General features: G+C 37.8%; 1 protein-coding gene across 1 annotated transcript in view; it reads left to right on the top strand.

Moving 5' to 3' along the window:
- The window catches only part of KCNK1 (potassium two pore domain channel subfamily K member 1), a 27907-nt gene extending 7754 nt beyond the window's left edge, over nt 1-20153 (top strand). The window contains exons 2-3 of the mRNA XM_060753836.2: nt 13115-13510; nt 17063-20153. Of these exons, the coding sequence (XP_060609819.1) occupies nt 13115-13510; nt 17063-17319 (653 nt within the window). The 3' untranslated portion in view covers nt 17320-20153. The remainder of the gene's footprint in view (nt 1-13114; nt 13511-17062) is intronic.

Below are 20153 nucleotides of genomic sequence, written 5' to 3'. Positions count from 1 at the left end.
TTGACAGAAGGACATTTCTATAGTTTGCCTGATTGTTAGAGGTCAAACTCATAAAGCAAAATGTTCAAATTAAAATGAGTATCATAAGACTGATTGAAAATATGCAGAACAGTGTCGTTAGATTCAAAATTAATTTTTCACAACACAACTGATGACAAGAACACTATGAAAGAAATATTGGCTGGGGGAGGGGGGCGGTTGGCATGGGTGGAATGAGAGCACTAATTAAACGTCCTGGGAAGTGATTCATTGAAGCATTTTAACATGATTTCTTTTCATGAACATGAGATGCTTTTAAAAGGCTGAGTCACTAATCACAAAAAGCCCAGGTGGGAATGTTGACGTTGGAATTATATTTGCCAAGCCTTTGTGGTGGTGTAGAAAAGACATCATTCTTGGAAAGTACATTATAGATCCCATTATATTCCAATGGCATTTAAAAAAAACATGAAAGTTCAGTCAGTTGAGTTAAATGGAGTTTTATTTCCTTCAAAAAGAAGTTCAGACAGCCTAGGAAAGAGAAGATTGATAGGTAAGAGGATAGCCATCTTCAAATAGCCAAGGAAGATGGACAACAGCATTTGAATTAATTCAAATAACAAGAAAGAAGACTGAAAATTAGGAAGAATTCCCTGACTGCAAAATCTCCTTGACAGTGAGATAGACAGAAGCAGAATGACCATGTGCCAAAGATGCTTTAACTGTGGATTTTTTTACATTGGCAGAGGGTTTGACTAGATGACCCTTGAAATTTCTTCCAACTTCACAATGATAAATGTGTAACCATTTGTTCCCTTGTTTTTTATTAAGACTATTTAGCAACTAAGTATGGTCCAAAAAGTTACTATTTTGCAGATATATTTACTAGGCATGTGCGATCCATTTAAAAAAAAAAGGTTCAAAAGTATTTACAAAACTGGGGGGTCCTGGCACTTCATTTCTAAAGCATTTCGAAAGTTTTGTTGGTGAAAATTTTGTGAGTGTAACGAGACTAATGAAATTTGTTACTATTTCATTACAGTAATTGGCTTTGCCTCTCAGCAGGGTTTGAGTGCCCTTCAAATTTTAACTGCATCACAGGCACTTCTGAAGAAATTGAAAGCAACATACATATTTCATAGATACTACCATTATGCAAAATAATAGCATGCATATTAACACATTTTAAATATATTAAGTTAACTGTAAGTTAATTGTAAAAGTAATTTGCCCAAATCACCACACCTATTTGTCTGCAATTTGGCGGGATTAATTACGATGATATAATTTTATAGAAGTATGCTTTCATATGTATCTTTTATAGAACTACATTTTAATGTGTGTTTTTCTAGAATTTTTGCAATATTTATGTGTTTTAACTGTGCTGTGACCCACCTCGAGCCACAAGGAGAGGTGGATGAGAAATAAATTATTATTATGATGATCATCTTTCAAATTGTCATGTATTTATATGGGAAGAATGCAGTGACTGCCTTGATTTCCCAACAGAAGTTAATGGGAGGCGTGGAAGTTTGAAATTACAAAAAAAAACCAAAACGTTTTGTATTCAAAGCCTGATTGGATAAGGTTGGGTCATGTCCAAATGAGGCCACACAAAATCAATGCCAAATCCAAATGACCAAGTGTAACCAAGAGCAAAAAACCTCATTGTTCTTTTTCCACCAGCAGACAAAGACCTTTGTATGTTGCCAGGCCTTTACCTCTTATTTGATGAGGTAGAATTATCTTTTTATATGGCCTGCCATGTTTTAATCTTTACTTGAATCTTTTTAATTCTGCTCCAAATGTTCTAGCTTCATGTTGTAATAGAACTGTTTTAAATTGTTTTTTTTTAAAAAAATATATAATAAGACAGTGTTTCTCAGCTTGGGGGTCGGGGCCCCTGGGGGAGGGGGTCATGAGGGGGTGTCAGTAGGTTGCCAAAGACCGTCAGAAAGCACAGTATTTTCTGTTGTTCATGGGGGTTCTGTGTGGAAAGTTTGGCCCAATATATCATTGGTAGGGTTCAGAATGTTCTTTGATTGTGGGTGAACTATAAATCCCAACAACTACAACTCCCAAATGTCAATTCTATTTTCCTCAAACTCTACTGGTATTCACATTTGGGCATATTGTGTATTCGTGCCAAGTTTGGTTCAGATCTATCATTGTTTGAGTGCTCTCTGGATGTAGGTGAACTACAACTCCAAAACTCAAGGTCAATGCCCACCAAACCTTTCCAGTATTTTCTGTTGATCATGGGAGTTCTGTGTGCCAAGTCTGGTTCAATTCCATCATTTGTGGAGTTCAGAATGTTCTTTGATTGTAGGTGAACTATAAATCCCAGCAATTACAATTCCCAAATGACAAAATCAGCCCCCCCCCCCCCCCCCAAATCTCACCAGTATTCAAATTTGGACTTATTGGGTATTTGTGCCTAATTTGGTCCAGCGAATGAAAATACATCCTGCATATCAGATACCATAACAGTAGCAAAATTACAGCTATGTAGTAGCAATGAAAATAACTTTATTATGGTTGGGGCTCACCACAACAGGAGGAACTGTATTAAGGGGTTGCTGCATTAGGAAGGTTGAGAACCACTGAGATAGAGAATGCAAGAAGCAAGCCACCACTATGCCACATTTTCTCTTCTATCAATCAATACCTTAAGTTTCCAAGGGAGGTGTTCTTGCAAATAAAACAGTAGGATCTGGTATCAACTCTTACATACACAATAATATCTACTCTTGAAGGCTAACAAGTTTTATTTAGCATAAGCTTTTGCAGACCACAGGCCATTTCCTTAGGCGCACAGAGTTTCCTCGGTTGGAAGATATTTGTACATGTTTGGTGTAGTCTCACTAATTGAGATGTAATTAGTGAGACGGGAGGGAATGTAAATGTAAAAAGTATAGCCATTTATCATTGCCTTAATAGGCATTGGCAAACAATAATTGGGAGGGATCATAGGTGTTCTAGCACTGATGAAATGCTTATCAAGTAAATTTGGAAAAAAAGTTCAAAAGGTGAAAGACAATTTCCAAATTATTATAAAATAATTACTCTGGAAGGAAATCTGACCTTGACTTTCCTAATTTCAGTTACTGCTGTTCCTCCCTATTTTCCTCTGCATATTGTCCTGTGACTCAAATCACAGTCATTCTATATATTATAAGATTACTCTGTACAGTGGTCCTGCTATATTCGTGGTGATTCTATTCTGGGATCCTGCATGGATACAAAAAGCATGGATGATCATGACCCATATTGTTAAATGGTGGCAATGTGAACATGCACATATCAGTGTGTCCACATACACATTGCTGCTTTTTAAAAATCTGGCATGTGACAATCAGTGATTCGTTGAAATCACAGATCTAAAGCCAACGGACTCAAAGGGCCTCTGTACTGGTTAATTTGAGAGCAATTGTAAGTGTTACAAATTGTATGGGATCGATGCAACACTGTGCCTAATTTGCCTTATTAGAATACAAATAAATCATTTTAATTTGCTATTTTTGAGTTTGCAGTGACTGTGCAAGACAGACTCAAGGTGAGAAATAACAAGTACACTTCATATTAGTGAAAATGTAATTCTATTTCACGCTGGATCATTGTAGTATGATGTGAATCTTGCAGAACAAAACATTATGAATGTTGAAAAAGAAATAGCAAACGCCTTCAATTTTTAGAATGCATATTTGTAATATCCAACAACTAATTACAAAAAAGTATTTAATTATATGGCACATAAAGGAGTTAATTGCTGTGTACAACACAGTATGTGATAATTACATGCAAATTAACAGTCTGCTGCTTTTTTAAAATTAGTAGTTTAGAGGTCCCAGTTGTACTAGTATCAATAGATGTAAACTAAATAGTCATAATTTTCATGCTGTCTTGTACAAAGAAGTTTAATATAGTTATTACTGTTTACATTGACATGATATTTCAGTCATTTCATTGTTTTCCCTCTTATTTCGTAGTTGTACATGAACTACAGTGGGTCCTCATTATTCCTTGGGGATATCCAGCCACCCTTGCCACCCCATGGATATCAAAACCTGTAGATGCTCAAATCCCATTATATACAATGGCATAGTAAAATGGGATTTACAATGTAATGGTGAACATCTCAAATTAGTGCTGGAATTTTTTCCCCTAATTTTTCAAGCTGAGGTTGATTGATGCAGAACCCAACTTACAGAGGGCCAACATATAAGTCACATCAAAATGGGACTGTGACTTATATGTGGTGGTGACTATTACGGTATGTCCTGCCTATACAACCCACTAGTGATGGATATTATGGAATTGTTGCACATCCACAACATATTATGCATACATAAACTCCTTTGTAAAGCCAGGTCTTCAAAGGAAGATTCTAAATCTAAAAGATGCTGTTTGCATGTTGTGCCAACAGAACTGTGCTGTTTCAACATGAGCCTGCTCTAGCTTAAATCATCAGTTGGATTTAGGCTCACGCTAACAGCTTAACAAAGGCTGTACTCTGAATTCAACTACTGGCTGGGGCTAGTAACATTATTTTTAACCCCTGACTGATTTCTATACAAATTTTGGCATGAGCCAAGTGTAAAAAAGCATTAGTACTGCATAATGATGAGAAAAGAAATCTTGAAACAGATGGGAAGCTGAAATACTTCCAATAAAATATCCCAGGGATGGGCAACCTGTGGGAATCTACATGTTTATTGGACGATCAGCCTGGCCAATAGTGGGGAATGCTGAAATCTTGACTGCCTTGATTTATCCACCACATAAGACACTTGAAAGGGAGAGTGAAATAAACGCACAGAAGTATCTTTTGACTGAAGTTAAGGAAGCATAATAATTGCTGTAAAATGTTATCTAGGGCTGACTAGCAGTGGTCCCAATTTGCTTCTCTAGATATTTGAAATGTCAACTCCCAAAAATTCTTGCCAGCTTAACCAACTGTCAGGAATTCTGGGAACTAAAGTCCAAAATTCTCACAGGACAAATTGTTGGTAACCACTAGATTAGAGGAACAGGCAATGAAAATAATTTTGGAATTACAGAAACTTTGTATAATGGTTAGAAAAAATAGGCTTTTAAAAGAACACAGTAGGCTAGAATCCTGTTGATGATACACAGGATTGGTTGTGTAACTTGTGATCGCACAAATGAAACATTTAATAACAAAGCAAGGATGACTTCAAAATACTTTTGAAACCATGGACAGTTAAATAGCCAGAGCAGAAGCCCTGGTTTTAAAATTTGAAGATCATTTAAAACAGTATAGTCTTAGTTGGCAGCTGAAAATTCAAAGGGAATGGAGAGAGTTTGTGGTCAAGGGAGGGAGGGAGTCTTGTGGTGTGTACCCATCAAATTAACGTCGCATGGCAATGAGACATGCAACAAGGCATTTACTTAATTTTCAGGCAAGCTTGATATGGAACATGGAAGTAATATGTTAAACTGGCATTTTGTTGAGGACTTGCATTGACGTAAGCGGCTATACATGTACAGGAAAGAGAATTGAGCATTTGAACAATATCCTACTCACCAAAGGGCTTCCATTATATAAACACATAATTGTACCAAAGAGTACCTACAGAAATAGCAGGTGCACATTGAACCCTGAGCCATGTCACTGTCTTTTGTACTCCTGGACTCTCTGGCTGGTGCCCTGTTACAATCTTCACAATTAACTAACACTGTTTTGATGGGGCTGTGCTACTTAGTTGCAGATGGGTGAAGTTACCTACCATTGACCATAATACAGAATCTAAGCTAGTGTCATTATTCATTGCCTTTAATAAAATGATCTTAAATTGCTGCTGCTGTGCACATGATGAAGATTTTTTTCTTATTTCAAAAATGTTGGAGCTCTAAGAATAGCATGTCACAAATAAGTTTTAGTACTTGTCAGTCATAAGTAGGATGCAGCTTGATGCTCTTGAAAAACTACAACAATGGATTAAGTGTTGTTTTTTGAAGGATGGAGTAGTGGTTCTAAGCTCTGTTCCTGGTTTAGAAAAGTAAGCCAGATTGTGTTCTCTTCTTTTCAACCATCCCTGCACATTTATGCATTACTTATTTCTTTCAGGTTTTCTACCAACAAGGCTACACAGTGTATTCTGGTTTTGTTAGAGTCTTGGTTGATTAAATATATCAGTAGATGGCAATATATGACTGTCAAGCTGTTGAGCAAATCCTGCTTCATGTGGGTTGGTGACAGATGCCACATCACCAGTCTCAGAAGCCTGTTCTGGATTAATTGCACCTGACATTTGTGATTCCTTGGCTGAATCACCATCCTGCCCAGGTGCTGCACTCAGCAGTCGCTATCTCCACAGCCAGCAATCAGTACAGAGTGTTAGGAATAAACAGTGATTTTCAAGAGCTTGGATTAATTAGGATGAGCATTAAAAATGGATGCATATTTGTGAAAGTTGCAGCGGAGGATGAAAAAGCATAACATCAAACTCATCTTTCTGCCTCAAAGAGACACTTGACTCTTCATATTCTTTTATATTCTGCACTAGACAAGATAATTGCTGCTAATTAACAACTTCATGCTAGAACATCCAAGCTATTTTTGTAAACTGTCAGAAGTAAAACCAAGATTGGGGCCCTGCAGTGGTTGGTCAAAGTGCAGGGATGTTTTCTAGAAACATCTGCAAAGCTTTCTTTTGTAAGTGTGTATTTGTCTGTTTATTTTTAGTATAGTAATAGTATAGTATTGATCTAAACCCAGGCAGACACTATGGACTACAAACTTGAATCAGCACAATTCATCTAACTATCCATGTTGATTTTATAACCTGACTATGTTTTGATGATATAGATTTTCCTTAAAATAAATAAATATGGCTCAACATCTGATTATTAATTTAAATAAAGAACTATATTGAAACTCTATTAATTTAATAGAGGAGTTTAAAAATAAACGAATAAGAATAAAAGCATAGGTCACAGTTTGCACAGCTAGTTAATTGCAAAGAGTCTGTTTAAATAAAAAAAAGATCTTTATCTGCCTGTGAAAGAACTTCAGATAGTGGACCAGCATATTCTCCCATGGATGAGAATTTCACAGTCTGGGAGCAGTTATCAAGAAGGTCCTGTTACATATCCCCACTAGACAGGACTGTGATCCAAGGATCTAAAAATATCTCAGGATGCTGTTTAGGAGATTTAGTCTTCCAGCTAGTTTGGACCAAATCCCTGTAGAACTTTCAAAAGACCCAACCAGCTCTTTGAATTTTGACTCAAAAGAAACCAATAGCCAGTAAAGTTTTAGCAGCAAGGGACTTATGTTCTATGTTTGCAGCCCAGTTCAAGTGTTTGATTGTAGTATGTTGGACTCATTGAAGTTTCCAGACAGTTTCCAAAAGCAAGCCCACCTGTATGTATTACAGCCATCCAAACAAGATCTAATCAAGACATGTGTCACTACAAATATTGCTGACATCTCCAGGAATGAACACAGCTGGCACATGACTTTTGCCAGTGTTAATGTATTTGTTGTTTGTTTTGTTAAAAAAAACATATGGAATTCATGGGGTTGCCATAAATCAACAGGCAACTTAAAAGCTCACATGCCTGCGCACACTGTGCACTCCAGGCTACTGCTGAAATCTTGGTTTCCAGACTCAGAACTGAGTCTAAGCCAATATACTAGCCTGAGAATTTAAATGTAGTATGAGCCTCTCCAGTACAGGCTGAATTCATATTTCTTGATCTGCTTTTAAGATGATCATTAGTACCTCTGGAATTAAGTTCCAATTTCCTCTCCACCATCCAGTATATAAGTAATAGAAGACATAGTTTCATATCAAAACAGTTTCCAGGGAATTAAAGTAACTAAAGTGTTGTATATCACTTTAGCTGGTCTGAGTCCCTCTATGGAGGTTGAGAACATCAGGATATAAAAGTTTTAAATAAATAAATAAAATATCATCGGGATACTAGTTAAACACAGAATACCTAAATTATGCGTATCCTTTAATCGCGGTTTTGAACCACCGCGAGGAGCAGAACAGAGTCCTGAGGGAACACATAGGCGGGGACGAGAGATAGGGGCTTCTCGGTGGTGGCTCCTCGGCTGTGGAATGCCCTTCCTACGGACATTAGACTAGCACCATCTCTAATGGTATTCCGCAAAAAAGTGAAGACCTGGCTATTTGAGCAGGCGTTCGAATAATTAGTGCAATGATTGGTTAATGAACACTGGAATGGAACAATGGATGACGAATCTGGAACATGTTTTTGATGATGAGACGACAGTGAATGGGTATTGTAGTAACTGTTTATTAATTTTGTAATGTGTTAGGTTGTTAACTGTTTTTATACTGTAGCACTGAATTTTTGCTGTTCGTATTTGTTGTGAACCGCTGTGAGTCGCCTTCGGGCTGAGAACAGCAGTATATAAGTAAGGTAAATAAATAAATAAATAAATAATCATGGTGTTGAATAGGTGTTCCCCTCAGCACCACTTTCTGAGTTCACCACTCTAAAATGAATCAGAAATATTGTAAAAAAGAGAGGCACTCAAATTCCCAAATGCCATTGTTAGTTATATTGAAAACTTTAGCAGAACAAACAGGAACATATCTCCTCTATCCAGGTCCTGGTGTAGGTGATCCACCAAAGGTGCCAAAGATGTTCCCTTCTCATAGGTAAGCCTGATGGGCCTAAGTAATCTATTTCATGTAGAAGTCCCTTGAGCTGGCATGCCACCATGTGCTATAGAACCTTGTCCAAGAAAAGTGATTCAGATACTGGCTGGTAATTATTCAGTATAGCACAATTCAGAATGTGTTTTTCCCCCAGTGATGGCCTTATCATGATCTCTTTTATACAGGACCCTGTCTTGTTGAGGTGAGGCATGCATTAGTCCCCTTGCCCAATTAAACTACCTCATTATTAGCTTGTATGAGTATAGAAGTCTTACATACAAGTCTTCAGAAGTACCCCTGAGCTTGCTTACTTCAGAATACTTTTATACTCCTTGTAAATATGGATATAGTATCTGCTTGTTATTGATTGAGCAGTGCCAGGCAACATCCCTAACTCATTAGTGAGAGCCTTACCCAAACAGCAGCTCTTGATTATTTGTTGTCTAGCAAATAGGTAAACCAATAAATGTACCCATTTGAAGCTGTCTCTCTGAAATACTCAAAGGGAACATCAGAAGTCAAACCTTGCTTCTTCTATCCAGGTTATTAGATTTTGTTGTGCAGGAGCATATTTCTTTTCCCTGTATTTGATTTTCAGTGCTGGAAAGTCAAGTCAACCTTGTTGAAAAGCATGTTATGTTTTCGAAGAATTTATTTTAATTTACCATAGTGCAATTGTATTTTGATATTCAGAAACCAGATTAATACATTTTAACATTTTTTTGTTGGATTCTGAACTCCCTTTCTGCTTTCCTGCTTTTGGAAAATATAAATTGAAATGAATCAGAGTTCCTGAGGGATTTAGGCCTGACTTAAAAATAAAGCCCTGCATTGAAGATGCCTTTCATTATGTTCTCAGAAAACCAAAACCGAACTGCACAGCTATAAATTCATTTTCATAGGACAACATATAAAGTTGGGCTCCTAAAATTGAAGAATCTACATAAAGTGCTGGAGAATTTTTGTACAATTTAATTTCTGTAAATTAAAGACTTAATAAATCTGGATTAGAAGAAAGTTTACTAAGAAGAAATAACCATTCTTGTTACTTTTGCTGTAAATATCCAGCACCCACTATTTAGTTATGTGTGCCTAACTAAGTCATTGTAGGTCATCACCTTCCCTGGCACAGGCATCTCAGACCTCTTTAAGAGCCAACAGCTGATTTGGGCAAAGCAGGGTCGTTCAGCTTCTAATGAAGTTGCAAAAAGGATACGATAACCTTCTCCTCCTCACCATTAAGGTTGCAACAAAGATTTGTAATAGGGGTTCTGCTTCTGATGGTTGCAGTCTTGCTCACTAGTGGCAAAGTGGAAATGTTATCCCTCTTGTATCCTGATCAGAAGCTGAACAACCTCCTTCACTCAGTCCAGCCACTGTCTCTTAAGGTGGGCTGGTGCAGTATTTATATGATTTAAGACTATATAGTCTTATTGAAGAACTCGAACACTGTTTCCATCTTAAATATCTCGGTGTCACCTTAGATTGAACATTAACATTTAAGAAACACTGTATGAACACCAAGCACAAAGTACCTGCACGCAATAACATCATGTGGAAACTTACTGGTAGCACATGGGGTGCAGACCCAAAACTAAAAGGAACATCAGCCCTGGCCTTGTTTTATTCAACTGCTGAGTATGCCTGCCCTGTTTGGCATTTGGCATAAGTTTGCCTACGTGAAGAAGGTGAATACGGCACTGAATTAAACATGCAGAATAATCACAGCATGTCTCAAACTTACACCTCTTGATAGATTCTATAAGCTAGCTGGCTTATAGGGTGTCTCAGACCTACACCTGTTGATAGACTCTATAAGCTGATGTGCAATGGGAAGTTGCTGCTAACTGTGAGAGAAATAAGGCTGAACACTGTGAAAGCCACCCACTTTATGGCTAACAGCTCCTTCCAGTAGACCCAAATCAAGGAAAAGCTTCATGGGAACCACCACTCCTCTTAATGTTCCCCCAGCAACAACAAGGTTATCCCTCCGGGCAGCTAAACCAGGACATCCCAATTGGATGGCCCCCACCAGGGTCTGCCTCCAAGGGAAAACCAAGCATGGTCAACTTGGAAGTCCCTGAACAGACTCAGAAATGGAGTGGGCAGATCAAAAGACAACCTGGCAAAACAGAACTACCTAGAAGAATATTCCACTTTGTGAGACTGTGGAGCAGAACAAAACAAGTCCACCTCTATATGCTTGCCCACAATGCCCTGCCTCATGCACAGAGGAAGAATAGTTTAAAGTTGCAGAGGAAGAGTTGTTTAAAGTCTGGTTTTTGGTCAAAAAATTTTTAGCCACTTGTGCTCCCTCTATTTTATCAATTTATACTTGTTTATGCAATCCTTTTGACATGATATAAATACATTGAATATGGAGCAGTTCTGTATATGTAACGGTCAGTTATTAATCTGTAACTGAAATACTGGGTGCCTGGCACTAATAATAGGTAGCATTAAAATGTACTATTCTACCTTATTTCAAAATCATAAGAATCCTTTATCGGGGATATTTGCAATAAAATATACAAATCACTGTTATAAAATTAAAAAACGTATCCATAAATTATTTGGTCTCCTTCCAATTGTTAGTCCTAATTATAATTATATCTAACTATATCTATGGAATTAATGGGAATCTAAGGTTCACATGGATTCAGTAGGTCTGCTTTACTAACTGCAATTACAGTTAAATTCAAAGTTAAACTGCAGTTCATTATGAACTTAGGAGCCAGATATCACTAAACATATTCTGAAATTGTCTACTGATTTCTCTGTGCTTTTTAAAAATTATTTAAATCCCTAAATATTAACGCTCAAAGACCCGGATGCATAGTTTTATTACATCTGAAGAATAAATGTAGATTTGGCTTGAAATCACCCACCTCAACATTCAAATTTCTCACTAACTCGGTAGAAAAAGAAAAATGACAACTTGTAGCAAAGGGTTAGCATGTCTGTAGGAGCCCCCGGTGGCACAGTGGGTTAAACCCCTGAGCTGGCAGGACTGAAGGTCGCAGGTTCGAATCTGGGGAAAGGTGGATGAGCTCCCTCTATCAGCTCCAGCTCCTCATGCGGGGACATGAGAGAAGCATCCCACAAGGATGATAAAAACATCAAATCATCCAGGCGTCCCCTGAGCAACGTCCTTGCAGACGCCCAATTCTCTCACACCAGAAGTGACTTGCAGTTCGTCAAGTTGCTCCTGACACGACAAAAAAAAAAAAGCATGTCTGTATGTGTGAGAAAAATGTTACCATTTTTATTGCTTGCAATGTTATGGGGGTAGAATATTGTAACAGTCACAGGAGGCAATTAACTGCTGACAATGTCCATTTATTGGAGGAGAGCCCAGATCACAGCTTTAAAGTCTGTGTTCCAAGGTTGTTGGAGGTCAATCAATATACGTTTATTTTGCCGATAATTCAGATTTTTATTCCTATGCATGGTTGTTTAGACAAGGCCTAGTGCACTGCTTTGCCTGGGGGCCTGGAATGGCATTAAAAGTGCACGTGGTCAGGTGGGCTTGTTAAATAGATATTCACATTATACAGGGTGTTTGAAAAAGAAAGATCTGATTTTAAATTTAACTAAAAGTGCATCTAAACTGTAGAATTAATGCATGTTGACACTGCTTGAACTGCCAAGACTCAATGCTATGGATGCCTGGGAGTTGCAGTTTAGTAAGGCAGCAGTGTTCTTTGCCTGAGAAGACTTAAAACCATGGAAAACTACAACTGCCATAATTCTAGCATTGAGTCATGACAGTTGCAGTTGTGTCAAACTGCATTAATTCTACATTGTAGATGCACTTTAACTATAAGATTAGTACATTAATAGTGTTAAAGCGGTTCAAACATGACTCTAAATTCATACTGTCAGCCATGTGAACCTGTTAGAGAGTTAAGATCTGCAAGTGTGGTTGGTGGAAATGAGAGACAGGGCCTTCTCTGTGGTGACCCCTCGGTTGTGGAATTCCCTCCCCAGTAATATCAGACTGCCCCCCTCTCTCCTGGTGTTCAGAAAAAAGTGAAGACCTGGCTTTGCAATCAGGCATTTGGGTAGTGCAATATAAATCAGCACAATGTAACACGCAAATAATGACCTTAGGATTTGATCTTATGTTTTAACAGTTTTATGATATTTATATGGGTTTTTTTGTTTGCATTGATGTATTTTATGTTGTGGAATATGTGGTATTGAATATTGCCATTGTGTACGTCGCTCTGAGTCTCCTGCAAGGGTGAGAAGAGAGGGATAGAAATAGTGTAAATAAATACATAAATGTTGGGATGTTGTAGGTTTTTTGGGCTGTATGGCCATGTTCTAGAAATATTCTCTCCTGACATTTCGCCTGCATCTATGTTGGACTGGACCCTTGTCATACAATAGATGAAAAATGAATGGTTCTCTTAGAAACCGATTCCCTCCAAGTCTCACTCCTTTTTAATTTCTTGTTTATTCCATAGGTTATGGTCACACGGTGCCTTTGTCTGATGGAGGGAAGGCCTTCTGCATCATCTATTCTGTCATCGGCATCCCCTTCACGCTGCTCTTCCTGACAGCAGTGGTGCAGCGCATTATAGTCTATGTCACCAGGCGGCCTGTGCTGTACTTCCATATTCGCTGGGGTTTCTCGAAGCAGATAGTTGCCATCATCCATGCAGTGATCCTGGGCTTTCTTACCATCTCCTGCTTCTTCTTAATCCCAGCTGCAATATTTTCTGGCCTTGAAGATGACTGGAACTTCCTGGAATCTTTTTACTTTTGCTTCATTTCTCTGAGCACCATTGGCCTTGGTGACTACGTTCCAGGAGAAGGTTATAATCAAAAGTTCAGAGAGCTGTATAAAATAGGAATAACATGTAAGTATCAAAGTTATCATTACCAACAAATTTAAAATAACGCCAAAGTTTCATTTTGTCTACACTTTGGAAACTGTTACCAAATTCCTCTTATGTGTATGTGTGTGATTTTTAGGAAATGCATGGCATCAATGTGTTATTTCCAAAATTCTATTTATATGTCAAGAAACAATATTTTTTTCATTCTGGCAGAGTCAATGTCAAACACTAGCATATTCCAGATCACAGCTTTAAAGTAAATTTCATCTTCTATAGATTTCCTGGAACCAATTAAGTAATAATAAATACAGCATGACCAGGTAATTTAGTGTTATTTGTAGTTGCTATTAGCTTGTATCTTGTGACTTGTTAGATTTTGCTCAACTGTGATTCTCATCAATCTTAGCCAGCATAGCCATTGCTGACAAATGATGGGATGTACAGTCCAACAATATTCAAGTAAGTCATTTAAGGCCCATATGCTGAAGAATTCAAAGTAAACACCAGGTTACCGAGTCTCAGATAATATATATATTTAATTTATTTATGTAGGCAAATATTTCTATCCCACCCTTTGGCTGAATATTTCAGAGTGACATGCAATAAAAATGATCAGATAAATTCAAAATAATAGCAATAATTACAATAGCTTTTAAAAGACAGACCCTATTAAACAATTAACAAATTAAGAGACAGATTAAAAGTTGAAAATGAAATTGTGTATGCAAGAGAAAGTTTGTAAAATCAATTATATCTCAAAAACTTTTGTAAACAACTAATCACACTAGAGAAAAAAAATCCACTTAAAATCCAGTTTCTGCCTCTTGCAGAATTCTGGGGTTTGTAGTTCAGTGAGGCTGTTAAAGGCTCCTCCCTAAACTACAAACCCCAGAATTCTGCAGGAGACAGAAACTGGATTTTAAGTGGATTTTTACTCTAGTGTGATGAGGCCTATATGTTTTAACCAGATGCTTATACAACACCAAAAAATGTTGCTAATAAGCCTTCCACCACAGAGAAAGTTTTCTCCCATGCCCTCACACAGCATGTTACTCTGACTTATGGCACACAGAAGAGGACACTTCCTAGATAATTTTATTTTGGAGAAGGTGAATAGCCAGGTCCCGAATCCTATTAACAGCCCCAACTATATTAGACGTGTTTAATGGTAAGCTAAATCTCATTGATTTTGTGAGTTTATTCTAATTGGGACTCCCAATAGGATCCAGGCAATTCAGGGTTTTGTTTTGTTTTTTCCACTTCTTCAGGCTGACCAATGAGATGGGCTTTTAGTTGAAAACAGACCACAGCTAGCACTTTATACATACATACATACATACATACATACATACATACATCTGGGGTCCCATTGCCTCAAAATGCAGTCACAGTCTTAAGTTTTTATGGGAGTTTTGACAAGGTCGAACAAATTTAAATAAGCTACCTCATTGACAGTTACTTACTGTTTATTTAAATAGGATGTTGAAATATAGAGACTGTATTTCTGAATGTGAGGTCCCTTCCACACAGCTCTATATCCCAGAATATCAAGGCAGAAAACTCCACATTATCTGCTTTGAACTGGAATATATGACAGTGTGGACTCAGATAACCCAGTTGAAAGCAGATATTGTGGGATTTTCTGCCTTGATCTTCTGGGATATAGAGCTGTGTGGAAGGGCAGTTAGATGCTGGAATCTGAACAGCTTCGAATTCAGGTTTCCTGCAGGCATTTAGTTTTACATTGTACAATGCAGCATTTTAGATTAGATGGGCCATTCCTCTGATCATGCAAATCTGCTCTGACAATTTTGTGGTTCATCCATTGGCTGAAAGCACCACATGCACAACTACCTATCTTCTGCCTAACTTTCTCAGGCAGTGCAGTCCTAAGTCAAAAATGTACCAAAACTGGGGTTAAAATGAGATGCAAGATTCTGCGACTGGCAGAAATGCTCTTCTACTGGCAGAATTAGCTTCTGCCAGCTCATGTCAGAGGTCTGTCGACAAAGCAATCTGCTGGCAGAACTACTGTGCTTCTAAGAAATGCTAACAGAAATGCAAAAAAGAAGATACAAGGAAGGAAGGAATTGACTTACATTAATCTAAAGCTCCTTAAACCAAGGGATACAGCCACAGAGCTTGCATAAATTTGGGGAAGAGAGAGGGTACAAGTAATTTTCAGAACCCCTAGACTGAGCAATGTTTGGATTCTTTAGCTTGACCTGTGTTGGCTCAACTGGCCTTCGGCATCTTTGTGATTTGGTCTGTATTGGAGCCTTCTTTTTGTTCTCTGTGGTCATGGTTAAAACAGATCCATCACCAGGATCATGAAATTTCTGATCCCTCTTACCAGCAACTTCAAACTCCTCCTGGCTTATTTTCAATAGTAACTTGCTCCCTCTGCTGGCATCAGCCTAATAGATAATCAACACATTAACTAACTATCTATACAGAGCAAACCCCAAACAGAGGGCCCTTCTACACATCCCTATATCCCACAATATCTGCTTTGAACTGGGTTATCTGAGTCCACACTCAGATAATGTGGGATTTTCTGCCTTGATATTCTGGGATATAGGGCTGTGTGGAAGGGCCCAGAGTTTTTCCTTTAAATGAAAAGTAACTTAGGGAGCAAGCATGCTTTAGTGCATTGAACATTGGACTGAGAAGAGCAGAGTTAGAATTCCTGCTCAGCCAGGGAAACCCACTGAGTGACCTTGGGCAAATCATACCCTCCAACCTCAGAGAAAGGCAAAAGCAACCCCTAAACATATCTTGCCAAGAAGACCAGTTCACCTTAGGGTTGCTGTAGGTCATTAACAGCTTGAAGGCACACAACAGCAAAAAGCTTTAACAGTTTACAATGTTGAATGGAAGAAAAGTGGGAGAAAAGAGGCTTCTCTTTGGTCTCCAATGAGATTATTTCCTCATGAGTTGATTTTCCAGGACTCGGAGCATGTGCCAATAAGGTCAAAGAGACTGATGGGAGAAAGGATAGATTTTCTTTCACCATTTCTCAATTCAGTTTCAGCTCTCAACATTATTTTAATTCATTTATGCATTCAGTTTTGCCTACTATGTAATTCATATTCCTTTACCAGGAAGGCTTTTCAACAAGTCCTACAAACATATCAAAGTGAACAATTGCAGTTTCATATGTCAGGTATGTTGGAAACATGATTGGCAGTTGCACATATCTTGTAAACCCACCTAGTGTAGTAGCAATCATTTTAAGAATTACCTGTTTCAAATCCCTGATTAGTTATGAAACATGCTAGTTGACTTTGAATACATCACTTTTTTACAACTTTGGAGAAGAAAGAGTGGGAAAAAATTAAACCAAATCCTTGTATTAAACACAGTAATGGTATAATAATTTAAACAGTACACAAGACTTTGGATGAATTCAATTTGCCTAAAAACACACCTGTCTTTTATAGATGTAGCTCAAAGGTGGATTTCTGCATGATATAATACACTATTCACTCAAAGCATTTAACCCATTTCCAGTTAAGAGTGCTGCTGCATCGATTTTACAAATATTTCAAGCGTATTTCTATTCCTTCTTAGGTTATCTGTTGCTGGGCCTCATTGCAATGTTGGTGGTTCTTGAGACTTTCTGTGAACTTCGTGAACTCAAAAAGTTTAGGAAGATGTTCTATGTGAAGAAAAACAAGGAAGAGGACCAAGTACATATAGTAGAACATGATCAACTCTCCTTCTCTTCAATTTCAGACCAGGCAGCTTCCATGAAGGAAGATCAGAAAGTCAATGAACCTTTTGTGACTCTTCAACCTGCAGTTAATTGTGATGGCTGTATAAACTAAACATGGGCATCTGTTCCCATCTCTACAGTGCACTTAACATTCTTGCAGTTAGAACTAGCAACATTAATGAAACTCTAGTGGCAGGAAAGCTATGCTATATTATCAATAATTCATTTTTCCTTGAATGTTTAAAGGTATGTGGGACAAACCGTTTTCTTTAGCCAGATGTAGATTCTAGAAACATGGTGCAGATGGGGACTCCTGAATTCATCATATAACATGGAAAATAACTTGGTAAGGCTAAAGGACAATTATCAGTTATCTAATTCAGGTGTTCTCTGTTTGAGATTGACACATTTGGATTCCTTAGATGATGTCACAGGTGTCATCACATAGTTGCAGAAATGTTTGGGTGCTGGGATGACCTAAGCACCAATTTCTTGGCAAGGACTGCTTATGAAACTAAAAGGCCAGTAACTTGCTCAAGAATTTGCAAAGGTGGGGTGGGAGTTCCAAACCCAAAACCACACGTTTGAACCTACAGGTGTCTTCCTCCTTTTCAGGATTTCCCCCCAATTCTCTTTATTGCTCTCTGAAGTGCAAACTCCACAAAATCTTTTCAACTTTCATTAAAAATACACAAGTTCCAGCTCTCTTCAGCTGGGATTCTTAACATTGTGGAGTATTGCGGACATTATATTGTACTTCAGACACTCTCTGTCAAAGTGATCAGGGGCAGAAATGGAGAAAGTGATCAGGTCAAATAGCAAGGTCCTCTTTTGGTAAGGTTTGTACCTTTTTCTTTTAGAGTCACACTTGAATCATGATAGATCTCTCCCTCCTAAACCCATTATTTATTTTCTTACACATGTAATCGCCTGCAAGGGCTCTTAATTAGGATTTTTTTGTCACCCTCTCTTCCCTATCATACCCAACCATCCAATTCCATCTGTGTAGCTGTATTGTCTTGCTTCTCCTCACTCCCATTTCTCCAACTTTCCCCAAGTAGCCATGTAGTCGTTCCCTCAAGCAGGCAGCATTCTGCCTCTTTTAACAAGTTAGTATATAAAAAAGCAAAATATGTATCAGCTGCTTTCCTCCATATTCATTCCCCTGCATCATATCTATAAATATTATGGCAAACCAGTATACAGATGCTGGGTGGTTATGAGTGGCATGTTTTTCAGTACTCTCTGTAAACAAAGCAAATATTTTATTTTTTAAAAAATAAGAAAGGGCTGGTGAATTTTGCAAGCACAAAGGGGAGTGTCAGCGGACACATTGCTCCCCATGGATACCAGGCTGGGAAGCTCAGTCCTTGGTTCATCGTCTCCTTCCAAAGCATATGTTCCTAGTTGACAAATGAGAATGGCAAGTGTTACATCTTGTCTGGGTGCATAAATGGAAAGTGAAGACTTTAAAATAAATCATGTTTATGTAAGGGCAGCTTGTTGAGACAAGACCTGCACAAGAAAAGCAGGAATAGAACTCTTGACAGCTCTCCTGTGAGTTCACTCAAGTATGGGAGAGTGCTCAGTTGGTTGTGCCTATTCTTGTACCATGTAGAAGCTTAAAATCCTGACCAAGTGCATTGTTTCAGTTCTGGGTAGCTTTTTTACTGTGATTCTGGAGCTCAGCTACTCCCCCCAGTTTCTGGCTAAGTCAGGATAATGACAGACAGGTATTCGAAGGTGTGATGGAATGTATCTTGAAGATCTATTTGCTCAGTGCCAAACGCACTGTGATTGTATTTCTGTTGTCAATCATTAAATATATTCCCATTCAGTAGGCATTACTGAGCAAGAATTCTATAGCTGGGTGCTTTCCTTCCGGCCTTAAAAAATAATAAAAGGGTGTTTTACAACTGATTTCAATGGATATATAGGATCAGGGACCCATAAACACCAGCATATACAGCACTGCAGGCACAACATAGGGGAAAGCCATCTTCCTTAGCATTTACCCACAACCTTTTGGCTCCAATGTTACCCATAGGCATTGATTCACAAACCATTTGTTGTCAAGTGGTTTCCGAATTATGGTCCTATCTGTTAAAAGAAGTAGTAATTGAGCCAAATACTGAAATATCTAGATTTCTATGAGAAGACAAAAATACTTGAAACTGTATCATCGAAAACTCTGTATATTAATTTAGTCAATAATAACTAGTGTTTGTTAATAGATTTTATACCTTTATTAGGAAAGTTGACTTTCTTGACAAATGTGCTTTAAATTTTACGTGAGCTGAAATTTATATTTTAAGAAAACAACTCAGAGATGCTTCACAAACTTGGTTTGAGTTATCGTGTATTTGCATGTTCTCATCAAAGTGGGTATTTTTGTACTGCTTATGTTGGTTCTGTTTACAATGTTTAACCTTCATTTGTGTACATAAATATATAATATATTTATATACTGTATATATGTTCTAGATGATCAGAATGTAACTGTCTAAGACATTTAAAACTTTAAAGACTTCATCCACAGATTCATCTCTGTAGAAATGAATTAATTCAAACTGTGGCAATGAAAAAAAGCAGGCTTAAATCCTGACCAAATGAATGTGGAAAGGTAAGTTGCTATGTTAAAATCCTTCTTTTTCATTATGCTACTCCTGAGTAGCTTGATTGCTGTAGCCTTCACTGTGTACTGTATCATATAGGATTTTGTTTTTCAGAGAAGATATATTGAAACGTGACACCTGTGAACAGGTACAACTTGCATAATTGCAAAGCATTGTTACACGTGTGTGTGTTTTTAAAAAATATGTTAAATTGCAAGAAGAATGGATATTAAAAGCACAGAACTAAAAGACAAACTAAACACCATGTTGTGCTGTATATTAGCAATCAACATTTCAGACATAAATAAAGTGTGACTCTACTTGTCCTTTA

The sequence above is a fragment of the Anolis sagrei genome, chromosome 1, assembly GCF_037176765.1.
Source record: "Anolis sagrei isolate rAnoSag1 chromosome 1, rAnoSag1.mat, whole genome shotgun sequence".
Lineage (NCBI taxonomy): Eukaryota > Metazoa > Chordata > Lepidosauria > Squamata > Dactyloidae > Anolis > Anolis sagrei.
Note: the sequence above shows the minus strand (reverse complement) of the source record. Positions and strands in the feature narration are given on the sequence as shown.